Source organism: Penicillium waksmanii, assembly GCF_028829765.1.
Source record: "Penicillium waksmanii strain IBT 27052 chromosome Unknown utg000007l:1.0-4314555.0:1.0-4317578.0, whole genome shotgun sequence".
NCBI classification, from domain to species: domain Eukaryota; kingdom Fungi; phylum Ascomycota; class Eurotiomycetes; order Eurotiales; family Aspergillaceae; genus Penicillium; species Penicillium waksmanii.
Window position 1 is genome coordinate 2878508 of NW_026643253.1, and position 16482 is coordinate 2894989.

The window sequence follows — 16482 nt, forward strand, 5'->3', positions numbered from 1 at the left end:
TTAAGGCAGTATGTAATCTGAATATCAAGTGCGGGGGGGTACCCTAGGGTAGTCAAGTGGAACTAGTTTTGAATGGACGGGATAACGAAAGGGGTAAACACCTTGCCCCACTGATAGCTTGGTAATACGACCTTTATGGTTCGTTACGTCCACGCGACCATTCGACCCGTTCTCAGTAAATGTTAGCGCAGTCTCCAATATGCAGCAGTGATCGAAGGGTCACAAATTCGTGCTTTTAAGAATCCAAATTTACAGCTGGTGAATGATATGCTGATGGATACAGCATACCTCGCGGTCGGTCCGTCATTTTACAGATATTTTCTAACATTCGGAACATCCTCATGGGAAAATGCCTAGCTTATGAAATGCTACTGTACTCGGGAATGAGTGGAGAGTTATTGTTGTATCATACTGTTATGGTCCGTGAGGCGAGCTGTATCCCTTCTGGTAGCGTGGAGAGCCAACGTTTCAACAACAATATGCAATATGTGGTGGCTACTAGTGATCCATATAGGTATCAAACAGCATGGAAAAAGGACAATCTTGGTTTCTCAAATCACTCCTATTGAGGTAAGATACACTCAAAAGTATTGTAAGAGGGACTTTTTCTTATACAGCCGCTTTCATCGACTCACTAAAGTTCTTAGCGACCGACTGGGCAAAGTACTCTCCAACACTTATTGGGGGACTGCATGTCGAGGTCAGACAAGAACAACTCATGTATAAAGTTCGTTTTGGGACGTACTATTTTTTCTGCGGCCCCTGCAGTATGAAGTCGCGCCTTGCTTGATTGAAATAAGCGATCGAGTATCGAGACGGCGATATGCCATCGTCCTTAGCCCGCACTCGGTGAAAGTTGGATTTCAAGCGGTCATCCGACCAAGCCACTTTGAAACGAGCACACTTGTTAGCTCCGGAGAATCAGACTGAGCTTTCATGTTCTCTTCTTCACTCACTGAGCATGTCTCCAATATTGACGACAATGGGGCCTGTTTGAGCCGGAAGAGGTGTGAAGATGTCTCCGCTTGCGAAACTTGAATGACTTTCCCGACCGGGGCAGATTTCTAGTCCATCCTCTCCATCGCGCTGGAACAGAAGAGTGAGACATCCGATGTCAGTATGACTTCCTGCCCTCCATGTTCCGATAGCTTTGTCGGACCGTGGATAGTGAATTAGACGGAGTTGAGTTAGGCAGTCCGGCTGAAAAGGATCGTTCGCAATCTTAAAGTAGTCTTCTTCAAATCCAAGTGCACGCGCGAAGCATGTTACTGACAATGTCAATCAAAGTTTCCAAGAAGGTTAGTATTGGCTGTGCACATACAGAGCTGATCGGAGATTTCTGCACATTTCTGCATGAACTCAAGCGTCGTATCTCGAAACCCAGGCACGTGGTCATCGCTTGGCCATTCGGACTTGCGTTGGAGCCAAAGTGACTCTTTCTGGTCGTACATGCCGGTACTGGGACGCAGCTGAGCCTAAGCAAAGAGAATCAATACCAGGGTTCCGGCTGGGCTAGTGATGGAATTTTTTACTTTATATTCCCATCCATTGTTGTTCTTAGTATCATGGGGAGTTATGCCCTTTATCTCAGCCGGGAGATCAAAGAAAGCCTTGGAAATAGAGAATTGGGCCTCAATTTCTTCCTTCGAAATGTCATGATCAACCAAGGTAAAGAAACCAGCATACTCGGCTGCCTTTATCAGCTGTGCTGTGATTTCATCTTTGCGTTGCTCAAAGTCTGGGACGGTTGTTAGTTGGTTTTGTGGCGTGAGGGACTATCAACCTCTCACCTTTAAGCGATATAACAGGAACCAGTCTTTTGGCCATTATTTTCTTTTCCATCTTTGCTGCATTTAATTGTTGTCTTAGATACGGGAGGATGTTTCGATTGGCGATGTTTATATCTTTCCTGAATCCCATTCCTGTCATCGGCAATGTACCGTATCCCGAGGTCCGTACGTCGGCACTGTACCGCATTTGTGCATCACGTTCAATATTCGAAACGTGCCCAGGTGATAACGGGAATCAGAGTGAGGGGATGAACGTCGGTCAAAGTTTTCGGTTGAATTTTATCCTGCTATGAGCCGAATTTAATAAAGTGAGGTAGAGTGAACTCTACCCAATTGAGTGCGAGGATACTGATGATCTATGGTGTCTTATCCGAGTCTAGATTGCCCCAGGTTATCATCGGGAGCTTATCATGTATTCATCATATCTTCGGTTACGTACCCCGGCCATCTTTGGTAAATGACTGCAAGTATCATCAAAGTCCCTCTATTTATGTAGAAACCGTTTTAGTGTTTCCTAGGAGCGAGAGATAATTTTTCGAATGCTTGTCCTGTCTGGATTGAGACAGAATTAAAAATGGCGGATATCGGGATGAAGTCTGCGAAGGTGAGTAACGCACATTCCTGCCTTATCTCATTCAGAAAATGGGACTCATTCCAGCACATGCCACTGTAGACAGAGAATTTCAACCTCGAGGGGAACATTGAGCAACTTTCGGGTCAGTGTATCAACACAGCAAGTCGAAATAAAGCCTTGAATTTACTGGCCAATCGCCATATTGCGTTCGATCCAGATTCTCCGGAAGCAAAGCGAGTGAGATTAAAGATTGATATGCGTATCATGCCAATGATATTTGTGATCTACTGCCTCCAACTCATGGATAAAAATAGCTTGTCATATGCTGCAATCATGGGCATTAAAGAAGATGCAAAGCTCACACCCTCACAATACTCCTGGCTAGGTTCGCTCGTGTAGTAAGTATACCGTTTCATTTTTCAGGTTCAGACACAGCCAGATCCTAGAACCCGGAGTATCTGAGATAACCTACTAAATTGAAGATGGCAGTTTTGGCTACTTAGGAGGCGACATTCCTGCCAGTTTTCTCATGCAGCATTTCAATATATCCAAGTACTTCAGCATCATGTGCATGATATGGGGTATTGTTGTTGCATTACATGCAGTGTGCCATGACTTTGCTACTTTGGCTGCCGTCCGATTTTTCTTAGGTGCTATTGAGGTCTCAACAGTTCCTGTGGCTATTCTTATTACCGGGGCCTTTTACACCAAGGAAGAACAAGTCACAAGGGTGGCGATTTGGTACACAACGTCCGGATGGGCATCAATTTTCGGAGGGTTCATTGCCTGGGCTATCTATCATGCGAGTAGTTTTCAATGGCAAGGGCTTTTTGTTCTTTATGGAGGTATGACATTCGTGACTGGTGTTTTCTTGTTTCTGTTCCTTGCAGCTTCGCCGACCGAAGCTACGTGGTTGAGTGAGGATGAGAAGGTCATTGCTCTTGAACGAGTCCGGAGCAATAGGACAGGAACAGAGGTCTGGAAATTCAACGCGTCACAGCTTCGAGAGGCTTTTCTTGATGTTCGCTTGTACCTGATTTTTCTGATGCTCCTTTCGACCGGTATGCCTAATGGTGGACTTACTGCTTTCGGTATGCCAGTGCATCATTTTGAAAACTTATACACAAGAATGCGTAATTGACGTCCGCCTCTGCAGGTCCAACAATCGTGATGAACTTTGGCTACAGCGTGCCTACAACCCAACTACTGAACATGGGATCCGGTGCAGCTCAAGTATTTGGCACGGTCTTAGCGTTATTGGTTGCGAAATGTACCAACCGCACTTGCGCTGGTATAGTCACACTCATTCTCGCAAGCATTGGAGCTGCCATGATGCTTGGAATTCCGAGCTCCAACAACAGTGCTCGTTACGGCGGATATGTGCTCGTTTATCAATGTTCGTTTCTGCGGGCTTTCTAGTTCTCGCTTCCTGCTTGTCAGGGAGTCTCGCGATTATTGAACGGGCTACTAACATCTCATAGTCCCTATTTGCGTTCTGTTCATCATCACTTTTATGACTGCTGGAATATCTGGGTCTACGAAGAAAATTGCCTTTGGGTGTTCCTACCAACTTGGATATGCCGTCGGCAACATTATAGGTCCCCAGACATACAGGGCGAAGGATGCGCCTAATTACTACGTGAGCACACTGGAGCAGCACATCCCCGATTTGATAATTTAACCCAATTCAATAGCTTGCGAAGTATACCATGCTCGCATTCATACTCGTGACCGCCATTTTGATTGGTATTTATGGTGCTCTTCACAATCACTGGAATAAGCGAAATGAAATGCATGGCGCCAATTCTGTGTCCGGTATCTATCCTTTGCTTTGGAGATTAGATGTGCATGCTAACTCTTCCAGATCAACCGAGCGGTTTTGAAAACGAGGAATTTGCCGATTTCGGTGATTTTCAGCTGAAAAAATTTAACTATCCAGTATAGTCTATTTGAGAATGCAAACCTGACCGGAATGAAGCGCGGATTTCTCCTTTTTGTGATTTGGATTATTTCAAGATTCTATCAATTCTATTTCAAAACTTACAATTCTGGGAATAAGGGATTCAGAGAATTGATTAGTTTACAATCATTATTAAGCCTTAGCTAGATAGGCCTTGTGTTATGATATACCCTGGCATGAGGTTATTTACAATGTTTATGCCTCAGACCGAAAGGTCCCCAGTAAGGAGGTTCGCCAATCTTCCGCTACCAATACCCATATGAACCCCTGCAGAGAAGACCCTTGATGAAGGTTATATAAGCCTTATATTTATCCTACTTCCTCTCCTCCTCTAGGGATATATATTCTTCCTTTTTAAATAACAAGATTGTATATAAATTAAGTTATAAAGAGCATGCCTTGTATCCCTTAGGAAATAGTCTTTGAATAATCTGATTAGGTACTTTGCTCCTAGACCAACGACAACCTTTGCTCAGGAATCAGCGTTTACATCTTTTATGCCTTTTTACGACGAACTTTTCTCATAGGTAAAACTCAAGCTTTTCACAGCGCCAATATTACTTTGATATTTATCAGACTGCTTTGTACAACTAGGAAATGCATTTTAATCGAATTCACCTGGGGGAAGGTACACAAACAAGGTGCGAGCCCCCTCTTTCTTGGCGACTTGAGTTAGCTGGGCAGCGGGCCTATACATGGGGGCCAAAATTGAAAGTTGACAAATCTATGACTGATCATATTGGCTATGGTGGAAATATCATCACATGTGCATGTACGTGCATCTAACGACATGAGACCGATAAATATTCCAATCCATCATCGCTTGGTCATGACGGAGGAAGTATAACAGCTGGTTTACTAGTCGTAGCTTTAATGCATGACAGTGCTGGATCTCCACATTATACTAGTGGTATGTTTCGGGTTTAGTAGTACTAATGACTGGGCACTTTGCATTCATAGTCATGCTGAGAGGAGAAATGCGATGGGGGACCGTTACCTTCAACCTTGGAAGTTGGAATGGCAGGAGCAAGGCCCGAAGGAAACGAACCTTGGAAAGATAGTATATCACTAGTAATAGCAGCGGAAATATTGCTGACACTGGATATATACTACTGGTAGTAACATTGAGGGTGACAGGTACTAGTACTTGTACCCAAATTTCGTTGGTGATAACTACTAGGACCAGTTGAAAATCGCAGGATTGAGAGAGTCTGTTCCTGAACAGATATTTCGACGACATGAAGTTCCAGCCTCAGATATCGAATCATTTATATTTAGGTGCGGACTTTTGTATAGCGAAATCACGCCGAAGGCAAAGCGAAAAGCTAGTCAAATTGAGAAGCCATATCTATTTTAACCACTGCGACTCAAAAGTTGCCACTCACCAAGTTCCGCAGCCTATTTAGAACCAGGAGCAAAAGAGTTCTGTAGCCCGGGCCCACCTAGAAAAACCAACGTCCCAGTGGGATGGTCGACTTTTCGATCCGATCCACCGAACCAAGCGCTGGGAGACATTACGTGGACCATGGGTTCCGTTTGGACCATTCGAAAAGGCCATGGACTCCTTTGGGACGGAAGCTTTTGGATTATCCACGCCTCTGGGCATATGCCCGGTAATTCGTGCGCATGCGCCCGCCTTAAAACTGGAAATTGGGCCCCCTTAGGGTCAGAATGTTTTCATACAAAGTATATTCGCCCCCATGGTGTAAGGCCGCTACCCTAGTCGAAACCGGTGTCTGATGGTGCTGCGAAACAGACGGTTGTTCGGTGGAAAAAGGAGATTGCTGAGTTCCTACTTCCTGATGGTGGACCTACTAGCAGCTAGGGAAACAATCGCACAATTGCGGACACTGGAATGAGACTTTGGTGTTCATATTGCAATTGTTCACGATGTCGTGTGAATTGTCATTGAAAGTAACAAAATACTCACATCTTTAATGGAACTTAAACGTCTGTCCAGGCCCAGTGACAGAAACTGTGATCATATGACGGCATGGGAGCATGGGCGAAAGAAAATGGATCTCGTTCAATCACCTGGGCAATAGTAATATATAATAGAGCAGGATAATGAGAATATCGCAATGGGAAACTTGAAGCTTGAAACAAACAAACGAGACCAGCAACACTCGTGCCTGGCGCATCACATGGGATTTTGGGTGAGTAGCAGCCCAATCACGCCAGTCAATTTGAACCAGTTTCAGATCCCTAGTTTCGTTAGTGAAATAGATGCCGATTAGTAAGAAATTATCAAACAGTCTATTATTGGGAATAAACATCCATAAAGCAGCTAGTAGTGCAACTCGAAAGAAGCGGATGATTCTCCGAGAAAATCCACATTCATCGCAGACAAAAGCAAAGATACGTATTTCAGTTATGAAGAACGCCACTCGATCTTAGTCTTGATGATGGCGCTCGGCTAGACGGAAATGGTAAGGCGCTTAGGATAGGGATCAGCAACCGCCCCCTAGAAAATGCATGTCGATCATTGAGCTCGGGGGTATATTTTCCAGGGCGAAGACACCATCAAGGGATCAAAGTAGCTCATGTTCCGCCCCATAAACGTTCAAGGGGCGAAAGGAAAAGATCTTCGCACTTCGACCAATTGCAGATTCAATTGCGCCAAATAATCAAATGGATTGGATTGAGATGTGCGGCGCGGACAGAGCAGTCGTGGACCTCCGCTGTGGAGTCGCGAAGTGCATTATTGAATAAAAGTGGCGATTTTGTGGGGTTCGTTTAGAGTGCTTTGCAGGTGCCTTGAATTAGGATTTACCATGGGGTTCAGTTTCTGGTGGACTTGTCCTCGGTGCTAGATGTGCAATGATTAAACAAATCACTGGAGAACAGAGTTGCCGACGTAAATAATCCTTGTCGAGCAGCAAAAGGGGTATAGCACCTATCAAATACATATGTAGGAGTAGTGAGTGGTTCAGGGGATGGTGCATCGCCCTAGTCTCGACGGGACAAGATCCACGCGAAAATCACGGATTGGCATCTGTCGTTTTTGACGTCGGGATCTTCAAAGTCAAAGTGCCGGAGGTTACATTCAGGGAATTTTGTCATTCCACGAGGATGGGGGTCTGGAAGCACAGATGCATACAGCTCGTCGGCTAAACAGCGGTGATGCATAGATTGGCGGAATTGTTATGACTGGAATTGAACACGGTGTAAGCGGAATACAGCCTTATGCATGTATCCTGCACTGTGATGCAGCTTCAATCTTGAGGCACACAACAAGGGCAGCGCCACCGAGAGAAGTGCAACATCATGTACCCAAAGTGGGTCAACAATAGCACGCGAGGCCCGTTCACGAGCGCTCCCCTATGCTGATATCTCCGAAAAATAGCTCGGAGAGAGAGGCTGGCGACGACAATAAAAGTTTGATGGTCAATTGTTCCATGGGATATTGAGCAGCCACATGCCAATCCCAGTTACTTTTCACAGGATCAAATGGCTCGAGAACAGGGCTTGCAGCGCCGGGGCCCACCAAAGGGTGACGATTGCTGTGGGGAACAGGCGACCAAGCCCACACTAGAGCCTTCGATGGCAGACTTCGGTGCATTCAGAGGCGTCCCTGCATGGAAGGAGTCTCCATCCGAAGCCACGAGGGCCACATGGTGCACGCTCGAGCCGGTGCCTTGTCGGGGACGACGGGCCCAATGACCTGGTTTTGTCCTTGAAGATCGCCGCCTATTCGTGCACTATTGAGTCAACTATGCGAACTTTGCGGAGATCGCAGTTTGGCCAACAAGGTTTTCCTTGTGTGATGCTTTGCATGAACACAAGATCCACTCTACTCCAGCCAGAGCCCTGGGACCCAGCTATTAAGTGCTATCCCCCGCCTCTCTGCCCACACATCAGTCTATCATTCCATTGCAGATTTTGTGATACCGGGGAAATCGGGCCAACGGGAGCTTCTTCGACTTCGATGCAGTAGGCCGCCATTTCTGAGAGTTGGCTGGATGATATTGCTAGATTATTGAAGGCCCGAACTCACCCACGACATTCATTTGACAACCGTCCTCGCCACACCATTCACTCTTTTATACACCCAATCAACATGGACAACATATTGCACGAATTTCTTCCCCGCGCCAGTGACGATGGCCATGAGCGTGGCCAGCGAGCGCTGGTTGTGACAGCGGTCTTGACTGGCATTGCTGCGCTTATCGTCGGCATGCGCCTATTTGCTCGGCTGGGGTTGATGAAGATTACAGGCCGTGAAGACTGGAGTGTTCTTATTGCCTTGGTATGTTGATTTGATGCTTAACAAATGACATCAACAGCTGACAGCCGTAATTTCAGATATTCTCCATCATATACCTTTCACTAGTCGCTGCCCGTACGTGTTTGCTCCGTGATAACTACTAAGCAGTACCTGATGGACCTAGCAACTGACCATACCTCTTTATTTAGAATACCATTATAAAATGGGTACTCACTCAGCATTACTTTCGTCTGAAGTGCTCCAAAAGCAGCTAAAATGCCTCTGGGCTGCCATTCCCATGTACAACGCCAGCCTGGCCTTCACCAAATTCTCCATTCTTCTGCAATATATCCGCATTTTCCCCGCTCGTTCCTTTCGTCTCGCCTGCTATGTTGTGATGGCGATCGTTGCTACATACTCGTCTTGGGCCATCGTCAGCGGCTACGTAAACTGCGTCCCAGTCGCCAAGTTCTGGAACCACGACTTACCCGGTCACTGCCTGAACTTTGAAGCTGTCTGGTTCTTCAATGCGTCGATGAACATTCTTACCGATGTGATACTATTGGTGCTGCCTATGCCGCTGCTTGTGAAACTTCAACTACCACGGACGCAGAAGATTGCCCTGATGGGAGTCTTTGCAATTGGTATTCTGTAAGTGCTCATGGAAACCCAAAATACAACTAGTATATGCATGTGCTAATGACGATATGCCATACAGTGTCGTTATTACAAGTATTCTACGTCTTTCCAGTCTACGAACCGTTGCCCAAAGCACCGACACTTCTTGTATGTTTTGACTTCGGCAATACCCAACCGAAACTTCCGCTGACCATTTCCATATAGACAGCAATGTCGATGCCGCGTACTGGACTGCGGCGGAGTGCAATGTTGCAATCATTTGTGCTTGCCTGCCATTCCTTCGTCCCATTATCAGCAGTATTTTCCCCAAGCTTCTCTCGACGAACAGCTACAACCGATACACCTCGAACCCGCGCACCAACACCCGTAACATCACTGCATCTCGCTCACAAAGACAACAAACCGACCTGTTCAGCCAAAACATGGACAAGGATTTCGATATGTATTCGATCAATGTCAAGCACGGAAACCGCTCAAGCCATAGCTCATTTGGTGGAATTGAAGTCACCACCGAGATGACTGTTTCGCAAGAATCGAAGGTGGGAGAGACCGTTAGCGAACGACGATTGGTTATCGAATCTCCTCCTCCTTCATGACCATAACATTCTTTGAAGCTCATCATTTCTATTTTCCGGGCACTTCTCCCTTTTTCTTTTTATTCTTTCTACTTTTACGACAGCATTGTGACGGCCTACAACACTTCATTCATTTTCTTGGTATATATTAGGGTCAGGATTTATTATTGGGCGGTCAACTGGACATTCAATCTTTCGCATAACGTTTATTTTATAATCATGGACAAACAAACAACTACTTTCTTGAACAAATACATTGAATCTTTCAACATTTAATAATCGCTATCTGCTACTAGGTATCACTCAATATCAACAATAATTTGCCCTTCTTCCCCAAGCTCCCCACGCACCCGCGTGTCAAAATCCCGACTAAGCGCACTAATCCTCCCCTGAACCCAAACATGATCCACATCCCCCGAGTTCAGCAACATAGCTCTAAACCTATCAATGCGCGTAGGAAATATCTCCAACCTCACCGGAATCAAACCCGAAGGCCCATTTTGCTCCCCGTCCCTTCCAATCTCACGACAAATAACTCTCCACACAGCACCAAGATCATTCCGAAACTCCCGATTCAGGGCATAATCATCCACAAAATCCCCACACCCATAAATAATCACTTTCCCCTGATAAATCTCCACCCCCTGGACATGATGAGAAGAATGGCCATGAACTATATCAACGCCACACTCGTCAATCAGAAAATGCGCCAATGACCAGATTTCATCCGCTGGTTTCCACTTATAGTTTGGACCCCAGTGGATGGAGAAGATCTTTAACGCGGGTACATTGCTTCTCTTCGATTGCGTGGACTCGCTATCGTTGTCGTTGTTGTGGTGTTCAAGTTGGTGACGACGGCGTGCTGCATGGTGGTAGATGTCACATTCCGAGTCCGTCTCGTCGGGATGTTCCATCGTGCCATTTGACAGAAGCGATTTGCGCAATTGGACTCGCGTACTCGGAGAGTAATCGATTAGATGAAAATTTGGGATCGAACTCCAGTCTTGAGGGTGATCGGATCCGGAGTATATGTGCACGGGGAGGTAGTCAACCCCACCGTCTTTTTCTGGCGCAATAGTAGTTATAGTACCAGTACTATCACTACTAGTACCAATACTAATACAGCCATGCCTTAGCAGTGTCTTCCTTGGTAGAAATAACTTCGCCGGCTTAAACGCTTCATTCGTCGTCTCGCCCGCGCCAGAAAAAGTAACTCGGGCACTCTTCAATGTCCAAGCCGTCTCAACAAGACCTTCACTGCCAAAGTCGAGGACATGGTTATTCGCGAGATTAGCGTAATCGATTTGAGCAGAGTGTAAGATAGGCGCCAGGTTAGCTGGGTGCATGCGATAGTTGAATTTCTTATTGGGCCAGCGTTCGTGGGTGGTTGTTACTGCCGTTTCGAGGTTGATGATGTTTAGATCGGATCTTTGGAAGAGAGGGAGCGTCGTGCCCCACGGTGAGGACGGGGTATAGTTTCCCTTACCCAGGATAGATGGGTGTTCGGATTTGAAGCTGGCTGCAACTGCTTCGTCTTGAGGGTTGTTGACGTGCTCCGGGAAGAGTTGGTCAACTAGACGGCCCAGCATCACATCTCCGGTGAATGTTAGGGTGAAAGTTCGGGGACTGGTCATTCTGTATCGCAATACTTCAGGTACATTCTTCGAGTTTGCCATTATAGGAGCACCGAAGAAACTAAAGGTACTGTCGATGCGAAGTCCGAATCAAGTCATGATGACATCGGTATTCCCCGGGTCGAACCAAAAACAGCGACTCGGAGATCACAAAATTGGCCAGGGAAGACTACTCTTAACACCAACTCTACAAAAGCGTACTGCAAATACTATTGTTGTGATATTTACTCGGAGTCAAATTATTCTATACCCAAAGCAATCCATGAGTACATTTTCTCTGCTAACACTTTTGGCAAAACAAGGGCATAGTAACACGGTATCAATGCCGATCCGATCCCGTAAAAGAAAAAGAAAAAAAGAAAGAAAAGAATATGTTGAGTGGTATCATTGCGCAAATCTCCATGTTTGCGCCTTGTATCATTTGAGAAAAACGTCCAGCCTGAACCAAATTATTTCGAATTGAATCTCGTTACTTTCATCATGACTTGGGCTCGTGTTGGTGTATGAATTAACTATCGGCCAATTGCGGCCAGTTCCCGCTCCTTTTGTCGGAGGGCTTCGCGCATCAACTCGGCCTCTCGCTCTAGTTGTGCGCGTCTCTCGACTGATGGGTCAGTCAAGGAAGAGATGCCGGGCAAAGATTGTTGATGCCCAGCGTGTCCTAAAGAAGGCTGAAGTCCCTGAGGTCGATTCATATGCGGTTCCATCCGCGAGTCATCGCGAGTCTCGGTGCGGTTAAGAATGGATGAAATCGAGCTCAAGCGGCCTGGGGGCGACGGATTTGCGGAGGACATAATGGGTGGTAGCTGATTTGACTCCATAGGGGTTGTGGGAATAGAATCTGACGTGCTTTCCGCCAGGGTCCGTTTCTGCGGCAGGTTGATAGAGTTTGGAGATGCAGATCGTCGTCCATAAGAAACCGGGGACGGGCCCAACCTCTCTGGCTCCAGCAATTTGGGAAACTGGTGGTGCTGCATGGGGGCGGAGCTGATATGGAAGCCAGTGAAATCAACCGGGGGTGGTGCGAACGGCAGAGGTCGGGGCATGTGATCCATAGGCTCGCCACTCATGTATCGATAGTGATCATCGTGGGCGTGGGCCAGTGCAGCGGGAGATGCTTCAGGGGATGCTGATGATCCATTTGAGGACTGGGTAGCGGCGGTGGGAGATTGATCTCGCAGGGCTGGTACGACACGTTTCCGGCGCTTGATGATCGACTTCTTCATTGTGGTTGGGCGATAACAACCATGGAGCTTATAATACAATCCTGTTCGTGAGTTAGATGGGGGTGGTTTCAGATCGTAGATAGAATGACTGCTTACCACAGGCGTTGCAGATGGGATGGCCATGCTCATCCCGACGCCAAAGTGGAGTTACTGTCGTACCGCAGTTTTGACAAGCAACGAGAGTGGAGTTTCCATCCGCAGTGGATGGAAGCTTGGGAGGAGTCTCTACCTGCGGGGGTGCAGGCAGAATTTCAGTCTCTGGGCCGGCAGCCCGACCCCATTGGGGCTGGATAGCAGGAGTCCCTCGTTGAGAAGACTTATAGATACGATTGTTGTATGCTGGGCAGCCATCGCAACCTTCCGCACCTCCAGTACCATTGCAACTTCCACCACCGGGGCAGGAGCCCTTGCAACCGCCTCCTGATGGTGTGGTCGTCTCGGCTTGAGGAAGCGGGGCGTTTAGCTTATCGGTTTCCGGATTTTGCTGGGCACGATTTCGTTTTGTCGGGCGAGCCACATTGCGAGCCTTGAGATAGAGACCACATGCATTACATATCATCGCACCTGTTGGCGATCGACGCCAAAGTGGAGTGTTTTTGGTTCCGCAATTGCTGTACATATGTCAGTTTCTTGGCACATCCTTTGAACAATTGAGCTAGTAATCGAGGAGGGAACGCACCTGCAGGAATGTCCAAGAAAGCTCGTGTCTTTCTGAGACTTGGGTGAAGTCTTGCCCGGGGGCTGACTGTCTGCTCTCCCATCGGCCGAAAATCCGGATGCTGATGGTGGACCATTTGGGGGTGGACTTGTTGTGCCCTTGATCGGAGTAGATTCACCATACTGCCGAGCTAGATGTTCGCGACCAGCCTGTGCGGAAGAGATCAGCTGCTGAGCAGCGTCTAAATCCTCCGCGGAGGGTTGTCGCATTGAGCCACCAGAGGTGCCGGGGAAAGAGCGCACCGTTTCCATTTGTGAAATGGACGCTAACATTACCACCTCACTGCCGGAGGGCCAAGGTATGGTCGGCCAATCTTTTTGCTCGGAACCCAAGAGGAAGGACAGGCGAACGGATTGTGGGGGAGGCGGATCCAGGAACAAAGCGGCGCGAGCGGAGAGAAGAGGATGATATGTTGGATGCCGGGAAGGAGGTGAAGGGGTATGTCGCACTGCAGTCTAGAGCCGAATTTCACCGTATCACGCACGTCAGTCTGCACGTACACAGATTATAGCACCAAGAAGGCCAAATGTCGGTCAGCGGGCCGTGATGTATGTTCCTGTAGGGAGGCGGGCCAGGGCAGAGCACAGAAGACTGGATCTGAATGGTGGTTCAAAGGGAGGTGAAGGCGGAGGGGCACAGCAGGCCTGGGGAGAGAGGCGAGACCAGGGATCGGCACAGTCACAGCCTTGAGGGGGGGAAAGGAAAAGATGAGGGCAGCGATATCAAAGAAAGTGGCGTCCCAAAATGCCGGGAATGGTCAGGTGATGGGCGATTGCGACAGGTGACAGCAAAGCAAGAACGCCTTGGGTCTGACTTGGCGCTGTGGGGAGATGTCTTCGGGGATGCCGGCCGATGTGTGAGCTAAACGAAACAAGGAGTGGACCAAGTCGTTAGGGCCTGCAGGACGGTGATCCCAGCGGGACAGCCGGTGTGAAGGGGGGTGGAGGTGGAGGAGGAGGAGGGTGAGGAGGCGAATGCGAATGCACAATGCGGAGGAGAGTGACTGATAACGGGAGTAAGAGGGGGGGGGGGGAGGAAGAGAGAGAAGATGATGTACAGGAGGGATAGATGAAAGGTGGAAGAGAGGTGGGCTGATGGGAAATTGAGTAAAAGAATCGGCAGGGGAGAAGAAGATAGAACCCAATGACGGGGAAGGTTATCGATCTACGAAGGGGGGATCAGTGGCTATCAATCTATCAGGCTAATCGCATCATCTCCCTATCTCATCTAATCTCTGTCTCTGGGCGTTTCAGCTTATTCTTACCCCTCCCCTTTTTGTTGTTCTTATTCTTTCCCCCTCCATTTGACAGTTTCTTCACTTTTTACTTTTTTTCTCTTAGATGTCTCTATCGATCGAGAATTGACAGTCCCCAGATCCAAAACGACTCCACCGAGGCCTGATGAAGTTTAGGGGGGGGCAACAGTGGACATCCGCACCTTCCCAAGTAAGACGCTGGCGGGCCTATGCGCAGGCAATCAGCTTTCTCTGTTCTCTGATTGGCGGAAGGGTGGCGTCAGCAGCAATCTCGTGGCTGTGATTGGTTAACCGGCACCACGCAAGTACCCATCAGGGCCTCGTTCCTCAGGCTCTCAGGCCCTCCAGGGTGCAAATTGTGTTTGCTCGTAATAAAATGCCGAGGAAGTTCCCCCAAAGAGGCGAATGGGATTAATAAGGTGCGTCAAATGGAGTCTTTTCATCGAATCACATCCGTCGGATTGCAACCGAGCCGCCGTTCGTACTTTTCTTTCGCTTGACTTTTGCTATCCACTTTTGATGGAAATTGCTAATGTATTGCGCCACTGGCCATTGGCCACGACCTGCCCTTCATATTCATATCCATGTAGTATTGGCTGCAGGCCACAAGGCCTACACTTTATAGTACAGAAAAATCGTTCTAGGCAGGACCGTATCTCCTTTCAGGTATCAACACAAGGCATGATAGAAGAACAAACATAACTGGCGAAAAAAAAGAAAAGGAAATATCGAGGCTGTACTCCACAAAAAAGAGCACATCAAAAGCCTCTTCCAAAAATTTGACTGGGCACACGCTTGCACCAATGTATCCACCCATGATGACATACCCTAGCCCTCTCTCATTGTCCTCATCAACTGTCATATATCGCACTGGTGATTGACCTCTAGGCATCAGTACGGGCGCCACTTTCATCTGATTTGAGCGCCACGTCACCAAGACTGTAGGCAACCATCACAGGTGCTGTCGCAGCGTCGCAAACGCTTAGACCTGCTCAGCGCCCCAGCCCTGGTCGGACTCGCGCATGTTGGAGGGGGGTTCGATGGAGGGGATGAACTCCAGCACCACGTAGGCGATACCAGTGATGCCGACGATGGAGGCGGCGATCTCGCGGAGGATGTGGCCGTGCAGGATGATGCAGCCAACAAAGATGTAAACTGGAGAGGGAATAATCAATTAGCGACGAGCGTAGGAATGGGTTTCGACAGCTATAAACTTACAGACACCACGACCCAGGAAGGAGAACAGGAAGGAGGCGTAGCGGTAGGCGTAGTCGGGGACGTTGGGAAGGAACTCCAGACCGGCGACAACTGCGGCAACGTTAGTATCTCTTCAAAAAAACAAACAAACAATGCGATAGACTTGTCATCGATACGACATCGTCATCAACTTACCAGCGCCAAAGATCATCACATAGATACCAACGATGATGGAGCTCATGGAAATGGGGAAGAACTGGCTAATACCGCCCAGGACCATAACCACACCGATCGCGATGTTCACGAGTCGACTGTAAGCAAGATTAACGCTACCCCTTCAACGTCGAACTGTATCTCCGGCAAGGAGGCTAGGCCAAGTAACGAGAGTGAATAAAACATACAAGATGTTAGAGAAATCCATTGTGAAGTTAATGCTTGACGAGTTCCGCTTGATCAACAGGGTCTGGGTAGTCCACGTTCGAGGGTCAACGTCGCCGAGTCGCTAGACTGTCGATGACGAAGATAAGATGAGTGGGAAAGGTCTGAGGTATTCGGTAGGTTCGCTAGTTTAGTCGTTAGTTTCACGAGCACTGACAGGAAGATGGGGTTGAAACAGTGCCACAGCTGGCGATGTCGGGGGCGGAGTCGACCCTGAGGGGGGCGAAGCTCATCTTCATCCGTACCTGTGCTTGTCTGGAACCAAAGGA

General features: G+C 47.9%; 6 protein-coding genes across 6 annotated transcripts; 2 read left to right on the forward strand and 4 right to left on the reverse strand.

Moving 5' to 3' along the window:
• Positions 1–609: 609 nt before the first annotated feature.
• N7481_007914 (uncharacterized protein) lies at positions 610–1977 on the reverse strand (the record flags this gene model as incomplete). The annotated part of the gene is made up of 6 exons (XM_057267133.1): positions 610–688; positions 746–887; positions 957–1268; positions 1322–1475; positions 1533–1738; positions 1791–1977. 6 exons carry the CDS (start codon positions 1975–1977, stop codon positions 610–612), a joined length of 1080 nt encoding a protein of 359 aa, XP_057121334.1.
• A 387-nt stretch (positions 1978–2364) lies between these two features.
• Positions 2365–4308, forward strand: N7481_007915 (uncharacterized protein; the record flags this gene model as incomplete). The annotated part of the gene is made up of 7 exons (XM_057267134.1): positions 2365–2394; positions 2464–2762; positions 2854–3455; positions 3521–3760; positions 3846–4003; positions 4059–4179; positions 4229–4308. 7 exons carry the CDS (start codon positions 2365–2367, stop codon positions 4306–4308), a joined length of 1530 nt encoding a protein of 509 aa, XP_057121335.1.
• A 4076-nt stretch (positions 4309–8384) lies between these two features.
• Positions 8385–9766, forward strand: N7481_007916 (PTH11-like integral membrane protein; the record flags this gene model as incomplete). The annotated part of the gene is made up of 5 exons (XM_057267135.1): positions 8385–8573; positions 8630–8666; positions 8741–9182; positions 9250–9317; positions 9375–9766. The coding sequence occupies 5 exons, from the start codon at positions 8385–8387 to the stop codon at positions 9764–9766; spliced, it is 1128 nt and encodes a 375-aa protein (XP_057121336.1).
• Positions 9767–10044: 278 nt separating this feature from the next.
• N7481_007917 (CapA family protein) lies at positions 10045–11379 on the reverse strand (the record flags this gene model as incomplete). Its single annotated transcript, XM_057267136.1, has 1 exon — positions 10045–11379. One exon carries the CDS (start codon positions 11377–11379, stop codon positions 10045–10047), a length of 1335 nt encoding a protein of 444 aa, XP_057121337.1.
• A 512-nt stretch (positions 11380–11891) lies between these two features.
• On the reverse strand, positions 11892–13595 carry sreA (siderophore transcription factor SreA; the record flags this gene model as incomplete). Its single annotated transcript, XM_057267137.1, has 3 exons — positions 11892–12646; positions 12702–13216; positions 13285–13595. The coding sequence occupies 3 exons, from the start codon at positions 13593–13595 to the stop codon at positions 11892–11894; spliced, it is 1581 nt and encodes a 526-aa protein (XP_057121338.1).
• Positions 13596–15560: 1965 nt separating this feature from the next.
• On the reverse strand, positions 15561–16196 carry N7481_007919 (TVP15 family protein; the record flags this gene model as incomplete). Its single annotated transcript, XM_057267138.1, has 4 exons — positions 15561–15733; positions 15797–15886; positions 15971–16086; positions 16177–16196. The coding sequence occupies 4 exons, from the start codon at positions 16194–16196 to the stop codon at positions 15561–15563; spliced, it is 399 nt and encodes a 132-aa protein (XP_057121339.1).
• Positions 16197–16482: the final 286 nt, after the last annotated feature.